This window comes from Stegostoma tigrinum, chromosome 13, assembly GCF_030684315.1.
Source record: "Stegostoma tigrinum isolate sSteTig4 chromosome 13, sSteTig4.hap1, whole genome shotgun sequence".
NCBI lineage: Eukaryota > Metazoa > Chordata > Chondrichthyes > Orectolobiformes > Stegostomatidae > Stegostoma > Stegostoma tigrinum.
This window is the reverse complement of record NC_081366.1, coordinates 25771464-25789153: the sequence shown is the minus strand read 5'-3', so window position 1 is coordinate 25789153 and position 17690 is coordinate 25771464. Positions and strand designations below refer to the sequence as shown.

The 17690-nt window shown below is 41.3% G+C and overlaps 1 protein-coding gene across 7 annotated transcripts in view; it reads right to left on the bottom strand.

The window, feature by feature from the left end:
- atp10b (ATPase phospholipid transporting 10B) overlaps nucleotides 1–17690 on the bottom strand; it is a 258000-nt gene that overhangs the window by 56573 nt on the left and 183737 nt on the right. For 6 of the 7 annotated variants that reach the window (XM_048543004.2, XM_059650616.1, XM_048543005.2 and 3 more), the window contains 7 exons: nucleotides 14240–14444; nucleotides 13809–13894; nucleotides 10648–10751; nucleotides 8943–9074; nucleotides 5862–5989; nucleotides 4564–4816; nucleotides 3439–3683 (listed from right to left, as the gene is read on the bottom strand). In XM_048543004.2, coding sequence (XP_048398961.2) covers nucleotides 3439–3683; nucleotides 4564–4816; nucleotides 5862–5989; nucleotides 8943–9074; nucleotides 10648–10751; nucleotides 13809–13894; nucleotides 14240–14444 — 1153 coding nt within the window. Of the gene's footprint in view, nucleotides 1–3438; nucleotides 3684–4563; nucleotides 4817–5861; nucleotides 5990–8942; nucleotides 9075–10647; nucleotides 10752–13808; nucleotides 13895–14234; nucleotides 14445–17690 lie in introns of those variants that run through there. The other variant, XM_059650618.1, reaches the window with a different exon arrangement.

Here is a 17690-nt window from a genome sequence, read left to right as displayed (position 1 = left end):
AAAGTGTGACTTAATACTTTTGCAGCATGAGAAACAGAGTATCCTAAGACTTGGGTAAACAGAACGAAACCAATTGTGCATTTCCTTGACAATCAGATTAATAGATCATGAAATAAACAATGCAAGGATTGACAAGGATTTGTGAATTCGGGGCATTGAAGTTAAAGTCAAATTGAGGCAGATAGGGATTTTGGTGAGGGACTTCATGCGCACTTCTGCACATTCATTCAGCAGTGCCTTCACAGCCCAGTCGCTCCAACATGATCAGTCGTCTGCTTAGAAGGCTCAAATTCAGGAGACCTATCCTAGTACAGCCCCATTCTCAACATTCAGTCATGCAGGGCCTGCAAAATCAGCCAGGGAATCATGTATTGTCAGTTGGCGAGCGGCAAACACAGCAGTCAGTGAACTAATTAGACATATCAGGGGCTGCTCATCAAAATCATTCAGAGGTCTAGGCCTCTTAAAGTCCTGTGTCATCTGATCATTCAGGGACGTTCAAGAATATAGGGCCTGCAGGTGCTGAGGTGGAATGTAAATGTCCAATCCCCCGTTATCTGCATTCAGCAAATCTTACAAATCAATAGGTTAACGGCAGATTCTCTTTGTAATCTCAGTCCTTTTCTTTTGATTAAGGACTACACCCTTGTCTAAGTATCAACTTTAACAATCTACCCATGAATAGCAAGCACTCTTTTCTGAGTCGGAAGATTGTAGATCTGGTCGTCTCCCACTCAGGTAAACATAAATGGCCCGAAAGCATTATTTTGAAGAAGGGTAAAACAGTCTTTCCTTATAGTGCTTTTAAATCAACATATTGTAGATAAAATTATTTGATTATCTTCACATTTTTGTTTGTGGGATTTTCTATACATGTATTAACTGCTGTGTTTCCTAGGTTACATCAGACTACACTTTGCATCCACTTTATGAATTCTAAAGTGCTCAGGACGTTTGTGGAAATGAAAGGTGCTTCAGTTTTTTTTTATAAAGGGGACAAAATGGAAAAGTAAAACAAAACCTAAAGATACGGAATAACATTTTTTAAAAAGAAACTAATTACAATATCTATGAGAACAAGATTCCACTATTATAAAACACAGGCCCCAAACCCCACCTCTTCTTCCGGTACATTGATGACTGTATCGGCGCCACCTCTTGCTCCCCAGAGGAGCTCGAACAGTTCATCCACTTCACCAACACCTTCCACCCCAACCTCAAGTTCACCTGGGACATCTCCAACACATCCCTCACCTTCCTGGACCTCTCAGTCTCCATCTCAGGCAACCAGCTAGTTACTGATGTCCATTTCAAGCCTACCGACTCCCACAGTTACCTAGAATACACCTCCTCCCACCTACCCTCCTGCAAAAATTCCATCCCCTATTCCCAATTCCTCCGCCTCCGCCTCCGCCGCATCTGCTCCCAGGATGAGGCATTCCACTCCCGCACATCCCAGATGTCCAAGTTCTTCAAGGACCACAACTTTCCCCCCACAGTGGTCGAGAATGCCCTTGACCGCGTCTCCCGCATTTCCCGCAACACATCCCTCACACCCCGCCCCCTCCACAACCGCCCAAGGAGGATCCCCCTCGTCCTCACACACCACCCCGCCAACCTCCAGATACAACGCATCGTCCTCCGACACTTCCGCCATCTACAATCTGACCCCACCACGCAAGACATTTTTCCATCCCCACCCTTGTCTGCCTTCCAGAGAGACCACTCTCTCCGTGACTCCCTTGTTCGCTCCACACTGCCCTCCAACCCCACCACACCCAGCGCCTTCCCCTGCAACTGCAGGAAGTGCTACACTTGCCCCCACACCTCCTCCCTCACCCCCATTCCAGGCCCCAAGATGAATTTCCATATTAAGCAGAGGTTCACCTGCACATCTGCCAATGTGGTATACTGTATCCATTGTACCCGGTGTGGCTTCCTCTACATTGGGGAAACCAAGTGGAGGCTTGGGGATCGCTTTGCAGAACACCTCCGCTCGGTTCGCAATAAACAACTGCACCTCCCAGTCGCGAACCATTTCAACTCCCCCTCCCATTCTTTAGATGACATGTCCATCATGGGCCTCCTGCAGTGCCACAATGATGCCACCCGAAAGTTGCAGGAACAGCAACTCATATTCCGCTTGGGAACCCTGCAGCCCAATGGTATCAATGTGGACTTCACCAGCTTCAAAATCTCCCCTTCCCCCACCGCATCCCAAAACCAGCCCAGTTCGTCCCCTCCCCCCACTGCATCACACAACCAGCCCAGCTCTTCCCCTCCACCCACTGCATCCCAAAACCAGCCCAGCCTGTCTCTACCTCCCTAACCTGTTCTTCCTCTCACCCATCCCTTCCTCCCACCCCAAGCTGCACCTTCATTTCCTACGTACTAACCTCATTCCACCTCCTTGACCTGTCTGTCTTCCCTGGACTGACCTATCCCCTCCCTACCTCCCCACCTGTACTCTCCTCTCCACCTATCTTCTTTTCTCTCCATCTTCGGTCCGCCTCCCCCTCTCTCCCTATTTATTCCAGAACCCTCACCCCATCCCCCTCTCTGATGAAGGGTCTAGGCCTGAAACGTCAGCTTTTGTGCTCCTGAGATGCTGCTTGGCCTGCTGTGTTCATCCAGCTTCACACTTTATTATCCACTATTATAAAAGTCAGTTTTTAGTTCCAGAGAGGTTAATTGCAATAATTATCACATTGCATTAATACTTAACATTGATAAGAGTTTGATTAGCTTTAAACATCGTTAATAGTTAGGTTCTTGAATGTAATTTCTGTATATCTGGTGGAGGCAGGTTCATTGAGACATTCAAGAGGACATTGGATGATTTTTTAAAAAAATAGAAACATCATGCAGGGAAAAAGACAGGATATTGACGTTAAGTTCAAATGCCTAGAGAGGCAGTACAGGCATGATGAGCTGAATGGCCTCCTGCACTGTAACAATTCTCTGATTCTGTGAATCTAAATCACTATCACATGTCCCACGAGCTTGTGGCAATTTGTATGTTTGCAAATTTGAAAATCAATTTGCCTTCTCTCCTGTCTGGAAAACCTTGCTACATGCTAAGTGCGCAATTTCATCAGCATAGTTACCTTCTAATATTTCAAATGCCACGCTCTTAAATGCCTACTAATTGACTAATGAGGTGTCTCATGAAAGCACTATTCTGTTCATTTTTTAATGTTATTTTAAAATGATGTATTTTTTAAAGTTTCGGCAGGAATTACTGGACCGCAGTCGATTGCTTCCCTATTGCATTAGCACATCTACTGCTACCCAGATCCAGAGTAACTTATTCAGCACAGACTCTCACTGAACAAATCTATATTGGTTCTAATTGAAAATATTGATTCTCACAATGCTTAGATCATAAACATGCCTTGGATGAAAGAATAATATGAGAGGTACAACTCATTTACTTACTAATGGGCTGTTGAATGCCACTCTCTGGGTGAAGAAGCTATCACAATTCATCCCAGGCTGCTGACAGTTTTTGGAGGCAGTGAATTGCTGTTGAGAATGTACATTTTGTGAATGTTGCATTGAGATTTTCCTTTTTTGCCTTGTATGGGACTTGGTAGTCTGAATGTTGTTCACATTGTCTGTGCTCTGCAAAAGTAGCCCTTCATCAAAAGAGACCAGCTCTCTCTGTGCAGATAATCGCCTTGCTAAATGAGATGATGGGAAGAAATTAATTTTGAAGTATTATAGTTACACTGTAGACAGTTCAGTTTGATTAAACACTGCATGCTTGGAAGGAGTGGAGTTATAAATTAACACATTGAGACAAATCTAATCCAGGTGACTAGGATGAAAATATTCTCTTTTTCTTTCCTTAAGTGAACCAAATTTGGATCAATTTTACTGTGGTTAATTATGACTAGGCTTAATAATACAAATTTGTCACAATGTGAACCACATTAGTACCAAATTGGAAATACATCTTTAACGTATCAGACTGACTGAAGAATGAACTAAAATATGCAATACCGGTAAAGCAGTGGGGACAAGCATTTATCACAAACTTGGAATGAAGGACAAAGGCTAACACCATTGTCTACAAATTATTTTAAATTATGCATGCCACGATTAAAAACCTAGATACCTTATGGCATTGTCACTAAAATTGTCTTATTATATCAAAAAAAGTCAGCGAATCATGACCAGTCTACTTTACCATGAATGATTTGCAACCCAACTAATCTCCTGAAGAACAGAGATTAAATTTAAAAAGAACAAATGCTTTTAATGATGATTCAGAGACAGCAGGAACTGCAGATGTTGGAGAATCTGAGATAACAAGGTGCAGAGTTGGATGAACACAGCAGGCCAAGCAGCATCAGAGGAGCAGGAAGGCTGACGTTTCGGGCCTAGACCTTTCTTCATTTTCTGAAGAAGGGTCTAGGCCCGAAACATCAGCCTTCCTGCTCCTCTGATGCTGCTTCGCCTGCTGTGTTCATCCAGCTCTGCACCTTGTTATCTCAAGTGCTTTTAATCTCTGTTCTAGTTCATTGATTATGTTGATGACCATATGGCTGCATTCCTCACTATTTTCGTCATGTCGGAACTCTGTGCCCATGATGGCGCAGCGACGAAAGACCATTTTGTTCTCAGTGAGGGTTCCTGTCTTATCAGAGAAGATATACTGGATCTGACCAAGGTCCTCAGTGATATTCAGAGCACGACACTGCAGACGTTTGTTGGTGCTTTCATCGTAAAGATCAATATCATTGTTTATGAAGAATATTTGACCCAACTTTACAACCTCAATGGAGACATACAAGGAAATAGGGATAAAGACCTGCCAGTAGAAACAAAAATAAATAAGGTCAGAATTTTCATAGTTTTAACATAAAGGGAACATTATAAAATATTCCAAATGAATAATCTGCATATGAAGGTAATGTATTCATGTATTTTTAAAATCTTTCATTTTTATCCTGTGGTATCTGAAATCACAGATGAAGTAGCACCCTGGTCTCCTGCTTCTAATTCACATTTAACATTTTGATATAATTCTGAAATCTGCCAAGGCCTCACAAGACTATCTGAAGAAAAAGTGCAATAGCCTTGGAAAGCTTACTTCATCTTGCTTATTGCACTACACAATGCCACAAACACATATCTAGCCCCCTTCTCCACGTTTTCCACAGACACATGCATCTGATAGTTTATCATACTAATTTTATTTGCTCACTATATGCTATACTGCAAATCATTTGTTCATATTACACTCATCATAAATACATTTGTATTTCATTAGATAAAACATGTCTTAAGAATTTATAGTCAGACTTTTATTTTCAACAAATCCGTTCAGCAGAGCAAGATGAGCAAGTAAGCTGGTGGTTACTATGTTAACTAGTAATATTACCATTGTCTAGCTGCTTGAATGAGGCTGAATACCAGCACACTATGACTACTACCTAACTAAAAGCAACAAGTTAGAAAGTAGAGAACATGATGATTTAGCTGTACAGTATGTTTTGTCGAACCAGAAACATAAATCTTCATTGTTTTTGCCTGTTTAAGGCAGAGTCCTCAATCCTATGATATATACTGTAAACATAAGCTACTGTTATTTATTGATACATCCTCTACTAGCTTAAATCTAATTTTATACTAACTAATTTACATTATTGCTTGAATTCAAATTGATATTTGAGCTACATATTGCAATCATGCAACTAAGATAATCAGCAGCATAACAAAATTCACAGACATTTTGAATCGTGCGAAAGTGGCCCAGTTGTGTGTTTGAGCACCCTGAGGATTAAATGTCCCTGAACAGGATGTCAAGGATGTAAACAGTTCCAGACAATATAACAGTGATTGATCTGATATACCTGTAGTAGTATCATCATTGTCAGGAACATGTAACATCCAGACACAGCAGTTGACATGAAGCTGCCACTGTCATCTGGGGGTTCAAACGGAGGCCATGAAGGGAAGGTTCCAACCCAAATACTGTGGCCTGGGGATAAATATATTTTAAAAGTTATGTAACAGAAAGCCAGTCTCTAAGTAAAGTGGTGTTGATTTTTCTGCAAAAGATATGAAATGCACAAAAACAAAGATGGCATAGCACATATACAACAGTTTTGAGGATGAAAATAAACAAGTCATTGCTGGTGCTGTCAACACAATCTTTTTCACAATGTACATTCTCTGTTGCATTTTCATAAGACTACCCACAAAGTGCCTTAACATTTCCAAAGTCTTCGATGTTATATAATCTGCTGCCATGGTTTCCTTTACATTTCAAATCAAACCCCTTCATTGTCAAGATATGTGTCAGGAATGTTGTGCATTCACCATCATGTCAATCCTCGGTGTCAGTGTAAATACAATAATTCTTCCAGACATCATGTCAGGTTTCATCTCCTTTAAAGAAGATCCATTTGTATTTTTTGAGCTTTGGAACCGAATGTTCGGTAATTCATTCTGTTCAACAAGTTTTTTGAATCCCCATGGACAAATATGCAAAATTTATTACTGTACTTGGCTGTACCTTAGGAAAACCCATTTAGACAACCATTCAAACAATATCTGCTCTGCAAGAGGCACAGCCTGCTTTTTGTGCATTGAACTTATGAGCTACAGTATCTCAGAGTTTATTGAACAGAGCAGAAGCAAGTCATTCTCAGTTCCAACGGACAACCTAAGATATGAAGGCTTTACATTCTCCCTCTATAAATAAATATAATTTCAATCTGGAATGGTTCTGGAATCTGCTTCACTGGAACTAAGTAATCCAATTAATTTCTACAGGTCTTGTGATCCATCCCAATGATTTTTCTCATTAGAAGTTGTCATTGTCAGTGGCTTCAATCTTGGTAGTCGTATGAAAGTCAATAGAAGTAATGAAAACACGTAAGCATAAAGGATGCTAACAAATGAGAATGTCTTGTTTTACCAAAACAAGAATGATACAGCAAATAGGTTATTTCATATTTTACTTTTAATTCAACCCTGCAAAGGAACTACCTATGTTGGAGCTTCATGAGCAAACTTTACAAGCCATAAGAGATTTTGCTGTAACTCTTTCAACACAGTAGCTTGGATTTGCACAGTGGAATAATATTTGTTCAATGGAATAAAATATCACAGAGCTTTATAGTGGCATCATAAAACAAAATATGGCACTTTGCCGTTTAAGGAGGCAATAGGTTCAATGACTGGTCAAAGAGGCAGATTTTAATAAGTGTCTTCTAAGATAGGATGGCTAGTTTTGGGGGTTTCATCAGAACTGGGACCTTCATGGCATAACTGACACCAGCTCATTCTTGGTGATGCCTTTCATGTTCTCACAAGTTGTGTTTTTGGAGTGACGATGTGGGTGTTGGGGGGCATGGTGGTATAGGACCAAAAGAGAATGATTTCAAATAAAGCTTGAATTTTGGACCCTGCACAAACTCAACTGCTGCAGATGAATGGAAGCAACTAGTGTAGGCCTTTGTTGGCACTTTACTAAGGTAAATGGACTACAGGTCAGAACACTGGAAATGAATTTGCATGGTACCCGAGTGACCAGGCTGGCTAAAAACTGCATTTTCCAGTACAAAGCCAAATGTTTGATCATGCAGGAGGAAAAAGAGGCAGAGAACCACAGAAACCTAGGGAGACAATTCCAGAGCTTCAACTTTAAGGCAGCAGACAGTACGGCAACCAATGGTAAACTAATTAAAATTGGGGATAGAAGACCAGAATTAGGGGAACATAAAGTCATAAGGTTTGGAGCTGGGGATTACAGAGTCAACCAGAAAGTAGCAGGGACACCATAATGTTGGCACTATCATTTTGTGATAAGACGGCATGGAGAGGTTTGAAAACCAAGGTAATTATTCCAAAATCAAGGTTTTGCTTTATCAGAAGCTAGTCTAGAAGTCCAAGGAAAGGAATCGCAGGTGATTGGAACTTGGAGAGAGATAGGACGCAGAGAGAATGATAAAGACGATCACTCATTGGAGTAATTGATTTATTCTATCAATTGCTACTGTTGCAAAGTTTGTATAGTACTTGTAGATTGGAAGGCAGGACATCAGAATTTATTTGTAAAATGATAGGGGGAAGAGTGCATGGTCCCTTCAAAAGATATGTGCTTTTTAGACCTGGAGATTTAAAAAAAAATATCTGCAGGCAGCAGCAGATACAGAGGGTTCTCTTAGAATTGAAACATTGTACCAAACGGCTTTATTGTTGCAGACAAAGCATCATTTTTACCAAGACACCCAGATTTTGAGTTTAGCCAATTATATAAGGCAGGCTCTAGATACTAAAACCCAAGCAAATTTAAAATCTGATGGTTTTGATGACCTAGGACCAGTCCTATTGTAAGAAATCAATCAGTCAGCAAGGGTATAAAAGAAGAGGTCATTTGAAAATCGGTGAGAGATCAAACTGCCATCTGAAGACAAACTCACTGGCTCTCACAGAAATCGGTAAGCTCTTAGAGCAAGCATCAAATAAATAAAGGCAACACAGCACTCATACCTAATATTTCTGTTATAAGAATTCAATCGAGTCAAGCATTCCTCACTGGGGGACAGTGGAGAAGGCAAAGAATGTTCCAGAAGACTTATCCTGGCTGTAATTTTGACAGACTAAATTTTAAGTTTGTTTTATTAATTTGCTTTGTTCATGTGGGACTTGTATTTATTGGAGCAGCATACGATTAGAATTTTGTTTTATTCGGGAATAATTAGTAATTAAGGGAGATTGTTTGGTTTGTTAGTAGTGTTGTTAATTTGTTTGCTGTTAAAGTTGGATAAATAAATTGTTACTTGCTGCTTATAGAGTGAGTGAAAGGATTTCATTTCATTTAACCTCCCTTTATAATGCCGCCCATTTTAAACTTAGAGTACTTTTATTTGTACCACTTCAATTATAGCAGTAAAGTTGAACATTTTTACTCTTACACATCTTACCTAAGGCTCCGAGGAAACACATGAGCACCATGATAACTACAGAGCAGAGGACATTAGTGTTCATTCTCCTCTCCAATTTACTCCGTTTGTAGCGAGGTCCATTATTATTAAGCATTGCTTTGGTTTCATGGCCTGAGAAGAAGTTTTTGAAAAGTTGCTATTATCTATTATATATTTCTGTACACAGTCAGATAGAATTCCACTTGCAGTCTGCATACTGAATATTATTTTAAAATTTCAGAATGGTCCAAGCTGTAAGTCTCAGTTAATGGTGTCAATCATGAAAATCATTTGGCTTAGGTATCTTTGTGCCATTTTCAGTGTTCGAAGGAGTTTTTCATTACCTCAGTATTGAAGGGCCATCTATTATCTCTTCAGTGTTGGGAGCATACTCATCTTCATTAATTAGAAAGCAAGCTGCCCTCTGTCACTGAATAGACATTTCCTTCACAATAATATTGCACATTAGGTGCTGGCAAGAGAGTGAGGAAGGGTTGGTGGGAGGCATTGGGCCCAGAAGTGATCACACAACCAAAAAAACTTCATCCCCAAATATCAACTTCTAATGACTTACTAATGAAATCATTCTCAAGGGCTGGGTGTTATTGGCAAAATTGTATTTTTATTGTCCATCCCTGGTGTAATGTTTTCGAGTAGAGTCACAGAGCTGTACAACATGGAAGCAGACTCTTCAGTCCAACTCATCCATGCCGAGCAGATACCCTTAATAAATATAGTTCCATTTGCCAGCCTTTGGTCCATTTTCTGCTAAATCCTTCCTATTCATATTTCCATCCAGATGTCTTTTGTAATTACAGCTTATTCCATGCACACACCATACTCAGTGTGAAAAAGCTGCTCCTTAGGTCTCTTTTAAATATATCTCCTCTCACCTCTAAAGTTTTGGACTCCACTACCCTGAGGAAAAGACCTTGGCAATTCACCCTTTCTAGACTCCTCATGATTTTATAAACCTCAACTCTAGGCCTTCAAGCCTCCAGCAAAGGTAGTCACAGTCTATTCAGCCTCTTCCCATAGTTCAAACCCTCCGACCCTGGCAACATTCTTGTAAATCTTTTCTGAACCATTTCAAGTTTCACAAAATGCTTCCTATAGCAGGTAGACAAGAATTACAAGCAGCATTCCAATAATGGCCAAATAGATCTCAGTCTATTTCAGAGGACTGATGTCAACAAGTTGGTGTGAAAGTGGAGTTATTGTAGATGTAAGGAAACTAAATTTCTTTTTCTGAAGAATAGTAATGAACCAGTCAGGTTTTTCCAATAATCTTTTAGCTTTATAATCATTCTTGCAAATACTGTTAATTTCCAGATTTATTTATATTCTTCAAAATAATTTTTATTGTGACAAATTTTTGGTGAGGTAGATTAAACTTATTATCTCTAAAGTTCAATTCTCAAACTGTTAGTGGGTTTTGAAATCCTTCTCCCTGATTTAATATTTTGCACATCTCAAGCTTTACAAAGCCCAGTATGAAAGACAGTTCTTTCTTCATTTCTAATTTGGTAACTTTTCAGTTAGAATCTGCCGACACTTGTCCAAATTTACATTTTTGGAAGAGATCCTTTACTGCTGCCACAGTAGACTCCCTTTACTTGCTTTTTGTTTAATGGTGATCCCACCTCATGCTTATGACCCCAAGAGAATATCTTCATAAGAACAATAAATCACATGTTCTACATACCTGCATATATAACTATTCCCACAATAAGTTTAGTGTTCCGAATGGTGCAGCCTCGAAGTAAGAGGCTGTCTTTATTGAAGCCGATCTTATTTTCAGGACTTTCCCTGCAAAACAAAGCCATTCGCACCTAATTTATTTTAACTACGCTATATGACCTTCTTAAAATCACTACAATCTGAAGCAAAAGGTCAACTGTGAAACTACACCTCAATTCAAAAAGCATGGTGTATTTAGATCCACCTCCTGGATTTACAAAGAACAAAGAACAAAGAAAATTACAGCACAGGAACAGGCTCTTCGGCCCTCTAAGCCCATGCCAATCGAGATCCTCTGTCTAACCTGTCATCTATTTTCTAAGGGTCTGTGTCCATTTGCTCCCCGCCCATCCATGTACCTGTCTAGATATATTCTTAAAAGATGCTAGCATGTCTGCGTCTACCACTTCCGCTGGCAACGCATTCCAGGCACCCACCAGCCTCTGCGTAAAGAACTTTCCATGCATATCTCCCTTAAACTTTCCTCCTCTCACTTTGAACTCATGACCCTGAGTAATTGAGTCCCCCATTCTGGGAAAAAGCTTCTTGCTATCCACCCTGTCTATACCCCTCATGATTTTGTAGACCTCAATCAGGTCCCCCCTCAATCTCCGTCTTTCCAAAGAAAATAATCCTAATCTACTTAACCTCTCTTCATAGCTAGCGCCCTCCAGACCAGGCAACATCCTGGTGAACCTCCTCTGCACCCTCTCCAAAGCATCCACATCCTTTTGGTAATGTGGCGACCAGAACTGTACACAGAACTCTAAATGTGGCTGAACCAAAGTCTTATACAACTGTAACATGACCTGCCAATTCTTGTACTCAATACCCCATCCAATGAAGGAAAGCATGCCGTATGCCTTCTTGACCACCCTATTGACCTGCGCTGCCACCTTCAGGGGACAAGGGACCTGAACGCCCAAGATAACAAAGTGTGAAGCTGGATGAACACAGCAGGCCAAGCAGCATCTCAGGAGCACAAAAGCTGACGTTTCAGGCCTAGACCCTTCATCAGAGAGGGGGATGGGGTGAGGGTACTGGAATAAATAGGGAGAGAGGGGGAGGCAGACCGAAGATGGAGAGAAAAGAAGATAGGTGGAGAGTAGAGTATAGGTGGGGAGGTAGGGAGGGGATAGGTCAGTCCAGGGAAGATGGACAGGTCAAGGAGGTGGGATGAGGTTAGTAGGTAGGAAATGGAGGTGCGGCTTGGGGTGGGAGGAAGGGATGGGTGAGAGGAAGAACAGGTTAGGGAGGCAGAGACAGGCTGGGCTGGTTTTGGGATGCAGTGGGGGGAGGGGAAGAGCTGGGCTGGTTGTGTGGTGCAGTGGGGGAAGGGGGCGAACTGGGCTGGTTTTGGGATGCGGTGGGGGAAGGGGAGATTTAGAAGCTGGTGAAGTCCACATTGATACCATTGGGCTGCAGGGTTCCGAAGCAGAATATGAGTTGCTGTTCCTGCAACCTCCGGGTGGCATCATTGTGGTACTGCAGGAGGCCATGATGGACATGTCATCTAAAGAATGGGAGGGGGAGTTGAAATGGTTTGCGACTGGGAAGTGCAGTTGTTTATTGCGAACTGAGCGGAGGTGTTCTGCAAAGCGGTCCCCGAGCCTCCGCTTGGTTGCAGGAACAGCAACTCATATTCCGCTTGGGAACCCTGCAGCCCAATAGTATCAATGTGGACTTCACCAGCTTCAAAATCTCCCCTTCCTCCACCGCATCCCAAAACCAGCCCAGTTTGTCCCCTCCCCCCACTGCATCACACAACCAGCCCTGCTCTTCCTCTCCCCCATTGCATCCCAAAACCAGCCCAGCCTGTCTCTACCTCCCTAACCTGTTCTTCCTCCCACCCATCCCTTCCTCCCACCCCAAGCCGCACCTCCATTTCCTACCTACTAACCTCATCCCACCTCCTTGATCTGTCCGTCTTCCCTGGACTGACCTATCCCCTCCCTACCTCCCCACCTATACTCTACTCTCCACCTATCTTCTTTTCTCTCCATCTTCGGTCCGCCTCCCCCTCTCTCCCTATTTATTCCAGAACCCTCACCCCATCCCCCTCTCTGATGAAGGGTCTAGGCCTGAAACGTCAGCTTTTGTGCTCCTGAGATGCTGCTTGGCCTGCTGTGTTCATCCAGCTTCACACTTTATTATCTTGGATTCTCCATTTTCTGCAGTTCCCATTATCACTGACCTGAACACCCAGATCTCTCTGTTCATCAATTTTCCCTTGGACTTTTCCATTTACTGTATAGTTCGCCCTTGAATTAGATCTTCCAAAATGCATCACCTCGCATTTGCCCGGATTGAACTCCATCTGCCATTTATCTGCCCAACTCTCTGGTCTGTCTATATTCTGCTGTAGTCTCTGACAGTCCCCTTCACTATCTGCTACTCCACCAATCTTAGAGTCATCTGCAAACTTGCTGATCAGACCACCTACACCTTCCTCTAAATTATTTACGTATATCACAAACAACAGTGGTCCCAGCACAGATCCCTGTGGAACACTGCTAGTCACAGGTCTCCAATTTGAGAAATTTAGCCTATTAATTTTATCTAATCTATGTATTTACAAAGAGTAGGCACTCAATTTATGCTGTAATGACATTGCAGCTAATGTGTGTCTCTCCATCAACTTCTTTTAAGTGGACAATTATTCAGTGACAATAATATGATGGTTTTAAGAATCTCAAGTACATACATTTAGAGGGATGAATAAAATCACACGATGAAAATTCAATCAACATTCCTCTCACTGAAGAGATGATACCTATCTTCTTCGAACTGACAGTAGCTCGGGTGAAAGAGGGAATTTACTGTCTGCACAATTCCAGAATCAAATCTGCATCCTATTGATCACTACTGAGAATATATTAACCAGTAAAAGTCAAAGCTCAGAAGAGTAACCTCCCCAAATTCAGATCCTCTCAGGCACACTACTGGCATATTTGAAGTGTGGTTAGATTATTAAAATCTATCATATTCATAAATGTTGAAAAACTTGCAATAGTATTAAGGCTAGTGTTAGGATTAGCATTAGTAACAAAGCATTACTTTGTTAAAGCAAAGTAAAATCATAAGCCAGTAAAAATATTGCTGCAATATAAGTCATTCCCTACTTACATAATGCCCTCAAATTTGTTGAGATCATTGTTGGGGCTTTCGCAGGTTATAGTGCAGTAGAAATTCTCAGGCTCAAAACTAGAATGCTGGAAAACAAATCAAGATAGCAACCAAGTGTAGTTTTATGAATGACAGATTTTGTGAAAAATCACAGTATGCTTTACGGACAGCAAGTTGTTATAATGGTAGAGTAACAGATTAATTTCTAAATTGCTCAGCTGGAAAGAGTAAGATCAATTTATATTTCCACCCAGCTGTTTTTATGTGAAGAGATTTTAGTACTACAGGTAATGTTGGCACACAATGAATGTCATAATCACATATTTGCAAAAACAAATCTTAGGTTCTGTCTTAGCAACTTCATGCAATATGCTTAAATTAAGCTCCCTTTGAACAGCAAGCCAAACAAAATAAGGAAAACACCACCTTACATGATCTTTAAACCCTTTAACGGCAAGTCTTTGTTTGAGGTTTGTTTCTCCATCGAGGTTAAAAGTCTCAATGTGACAGATTCCATTTTGTTCTGATGAGTGCAATAGGAGCATATCAGCTGGAATTATTTCATTGCACAATAGCTGCACAAAGTCACCCACTTGAACATCTTTCCAGCATTTCTTAACATACTGCTTCTGTTTCCTGGAGAAGAGAAAATAAGTAGGTAGCCATGTGAATAAGTAGTCATGTGCATAACCAAAATAACTTTTTTCCACATTATTAATTCTGTTTTACATCTATAGACTCAGACTTTTCGCTGTGCATCGCAATGAGAGCACCGAAAATATTTCTATTTTAGACAAATACTGCTAATTACAAATGTATGCTGCTTTCACTGCCTGTGTGCAAAAAATAGCTCTGGAATCAAGACTTTTATTATTCACATATATTTGGATCGACAGACGAGTTGGAACTTAAGTGTGAAAATATGAAGTGGATATTTTTCCTTCTTGCCAGTGGATTAGCCACAAAGGAAAAACTTAGGACAATAAATGGCAAAGATCTTAAGGGGCTGCTTTTGACTTAATCAGTTCAACAGGACACCCATGTGATCAACTAACTCTATTCAATGTTTATTTCTGATAATTCAATCAATCAGTTTCCTGTCATATAGGTTAGGATAAAAAGATTCCTTCTATCAATACATTATCAAACTGCTCTAGCAGAAATAATAATTGCAGATGCTGGAAGCCAGAAACAAGTACAGAAATTGCTGGAAAAACCCAGCAGATCTGGCAGCATCTGTGGAGAGAAAGCAGAATTAACATTTTGAAACCAGTGAGCCTTCTTCGGAACTGATTGTAGCTATGAAAAGATTGCTACATACACTGAAGATGGCGTGGTTGGGAGAGGGGGAAGGGGAGGGAGAAAATGATAGGTGGAAATGGTGCCAGAGATAGAGAAAAACAATTGGGCAGACAAAGGCCTGGGAGAAGGAATAGCTGCTAATGATGACCATTAGTGACCAACAATGGGTTATTTGTGGTAGCAGCCCATGTGATGACAAGGCCTGGTGTGTTGGGGTTGGGTAAGGATGTGGGAGAAGGTGCTCGAGCCCTAAAATTATTGAACTGGATATTAAATCCAGAATGCTGCAGGGTTCTTCAATTGACAATGTTGTGCTGCTCTTCTAGCTTTTCGCTGAGCTTCACATTGGCCAGGGAATACGGTAGTGTGTTGAAATGTTCCACAAAGTGGTCCGCTTCATCTCCCCAGTGTCGAGGAGACCACATTGTGAGCAGCAAATAGAGTAGACTAAATTGAGAGAAGTGCTCTAAGTTATGAATTTTGAAATGAAATTCTATTAATTATGCTGATAATAATTATTGTGACTTTAAACAAAAGTCAGAAAATGGGAAAATTATCTTATTAGAGAAGGAAGCAAACTAATTAATAACAAAACAATTTTAAGTAAAAGTAAGGTGCAGATGCTGGATATCTGAAGTCTTACAGAAACTCAGCACCCATGGACCAATCAAACCAGGAGCATTCCTTGTCACATGATGATGGCGTACTTGCAACATCCTCTTCCAGAAGCCATCCTACAACTCATCTGCTTCATCCTCGACCACAATGCCTTCACCTTTGACAACGAGTTCTTCATCCAGACACACAGAACAGCCATGGGGGCAAACCTTGCCCCCCAATATGTCAACATCTTCATGCACAATTTTGAACAAGACTTCTTTACTGTGCAGGACCTACGACCAGCGCTATGCACCAGATACATCAATGACATTTTCTTCCTTTGGACTCATGGCAACAAATCACGGAAAAACCTACATAGCGAGTTCTGAGGAAGGGTCACCGGACCCGAAACATTAACTCTGTTTTCTCCTTCACAGATGCTGCCAGATCTGTTGAGCTTTTCCAGCAACTTTGTTTTTGTTCCTGATTTACAGCATCCACAGTTGTTTTGGTTTTTACATAGCGATTTCAACAAGTTTTATCACACCATTGGTATTACCTTTACCTACTCTTCAGAATCAGTCTCATTCTTGAATACACGTATCTCCATCAGGGATGGGCATGTCAATACCTAACTCTATTGCAAGCTCACAGATAACCTCACAAGACTGTATTTCCCTAGCTCCCACCCAAAACATATTTAAAAAGCCACCCCTACAGACAAGCCCTTTGCATACACAGGATCTGAGGACGAACGAGACGACACCTGAAGGTGCTGAACGCCACCTTCATAAGAAAGGGATACAATGTTCAACTCATTGTCAGTTCCGATGTGTCACAGTGAAAACCTGTAATGGCCTCCTCAGAAGACAGACATGGGAAATGTCTGATAGGGTACCCCTTGTCGTCCAGTACTTCCTGGGAACGGAGAAACTACACCATGTTCTTCGCAATATTCAACACATTATCAATGACAATGAACATTTCGCCCAGATCTTCCCTACGCCTCCACTTCTCATCTTCAACCAACCACTAAACCTTAAACAGACCATGGTTTGCAGCCAATTACCCAGCCTGCAGGACAACATCAACCACAACACCATATAACACTGTCATGGCAACCTCAGCAAATCATGTCAGATCATCGGCATGGATAGTACACATGGGAACACTACCCACCGTGAGCATGGTAGATACTTATGTGAATTAGCCAACATTGTCTATCTCATATGCTGCAGGCCAGAACTCCCGAGGCATGATACATTTGCAAAACCATGCAGTCACCACAGTTGAGATGTTATTGGGATAACATCCCATTGATTGCTATATTTCTATAAATTAATGTCCTTTATTTGCCTGCACGTCGGTATGAAGACACTGCCTTAAAACTTCCTATCCAACTAGAAATTAGGTATAAAACTTTGTAACTCCTTATCTTCCTGCACATAGACCATAAGACCAGAAGACATAGGAGTGGATGTAAGGCCATTCGGTCCATCAAGTCCACTCCGCCATTTAAATCATGGCTGATGGGCATTTCAACTCCACTTCCCTGCACTCTCCCCATAGCCCTCGATTCCTTATGAGATCAAGAATTTGTCGATCTCTGCCTTGAAGGCATCTAATGTCCTGGCTTCCACTGCACTCCGTGGCAGTGAATTCCACAAGCCCACCACTCTCTGGCTGAAGAAATGCCATCTCATTTCAGTTTTAAATTTACCCCCTCTAATTTTAAGGTGGTGCCCACGGGTCCTTTTCTCCCCGCCTAATGGAAACAATTTCCTAGCATCCACCCCTTCTAAACCATACATTATCTTGTAAGTTTCTATTAGATCTCCCCTCAACATTCTAAACTCTAATGAGTACAATTCCAGGATCCTTAGTTGTTGATCATACGTTAAACCTACCATTCCAGGGATCATTCGTGTGAATCTCTGCTGGACACGCTCCAGGGCTAGTATGTCCTTCCTGAGGTGTGGG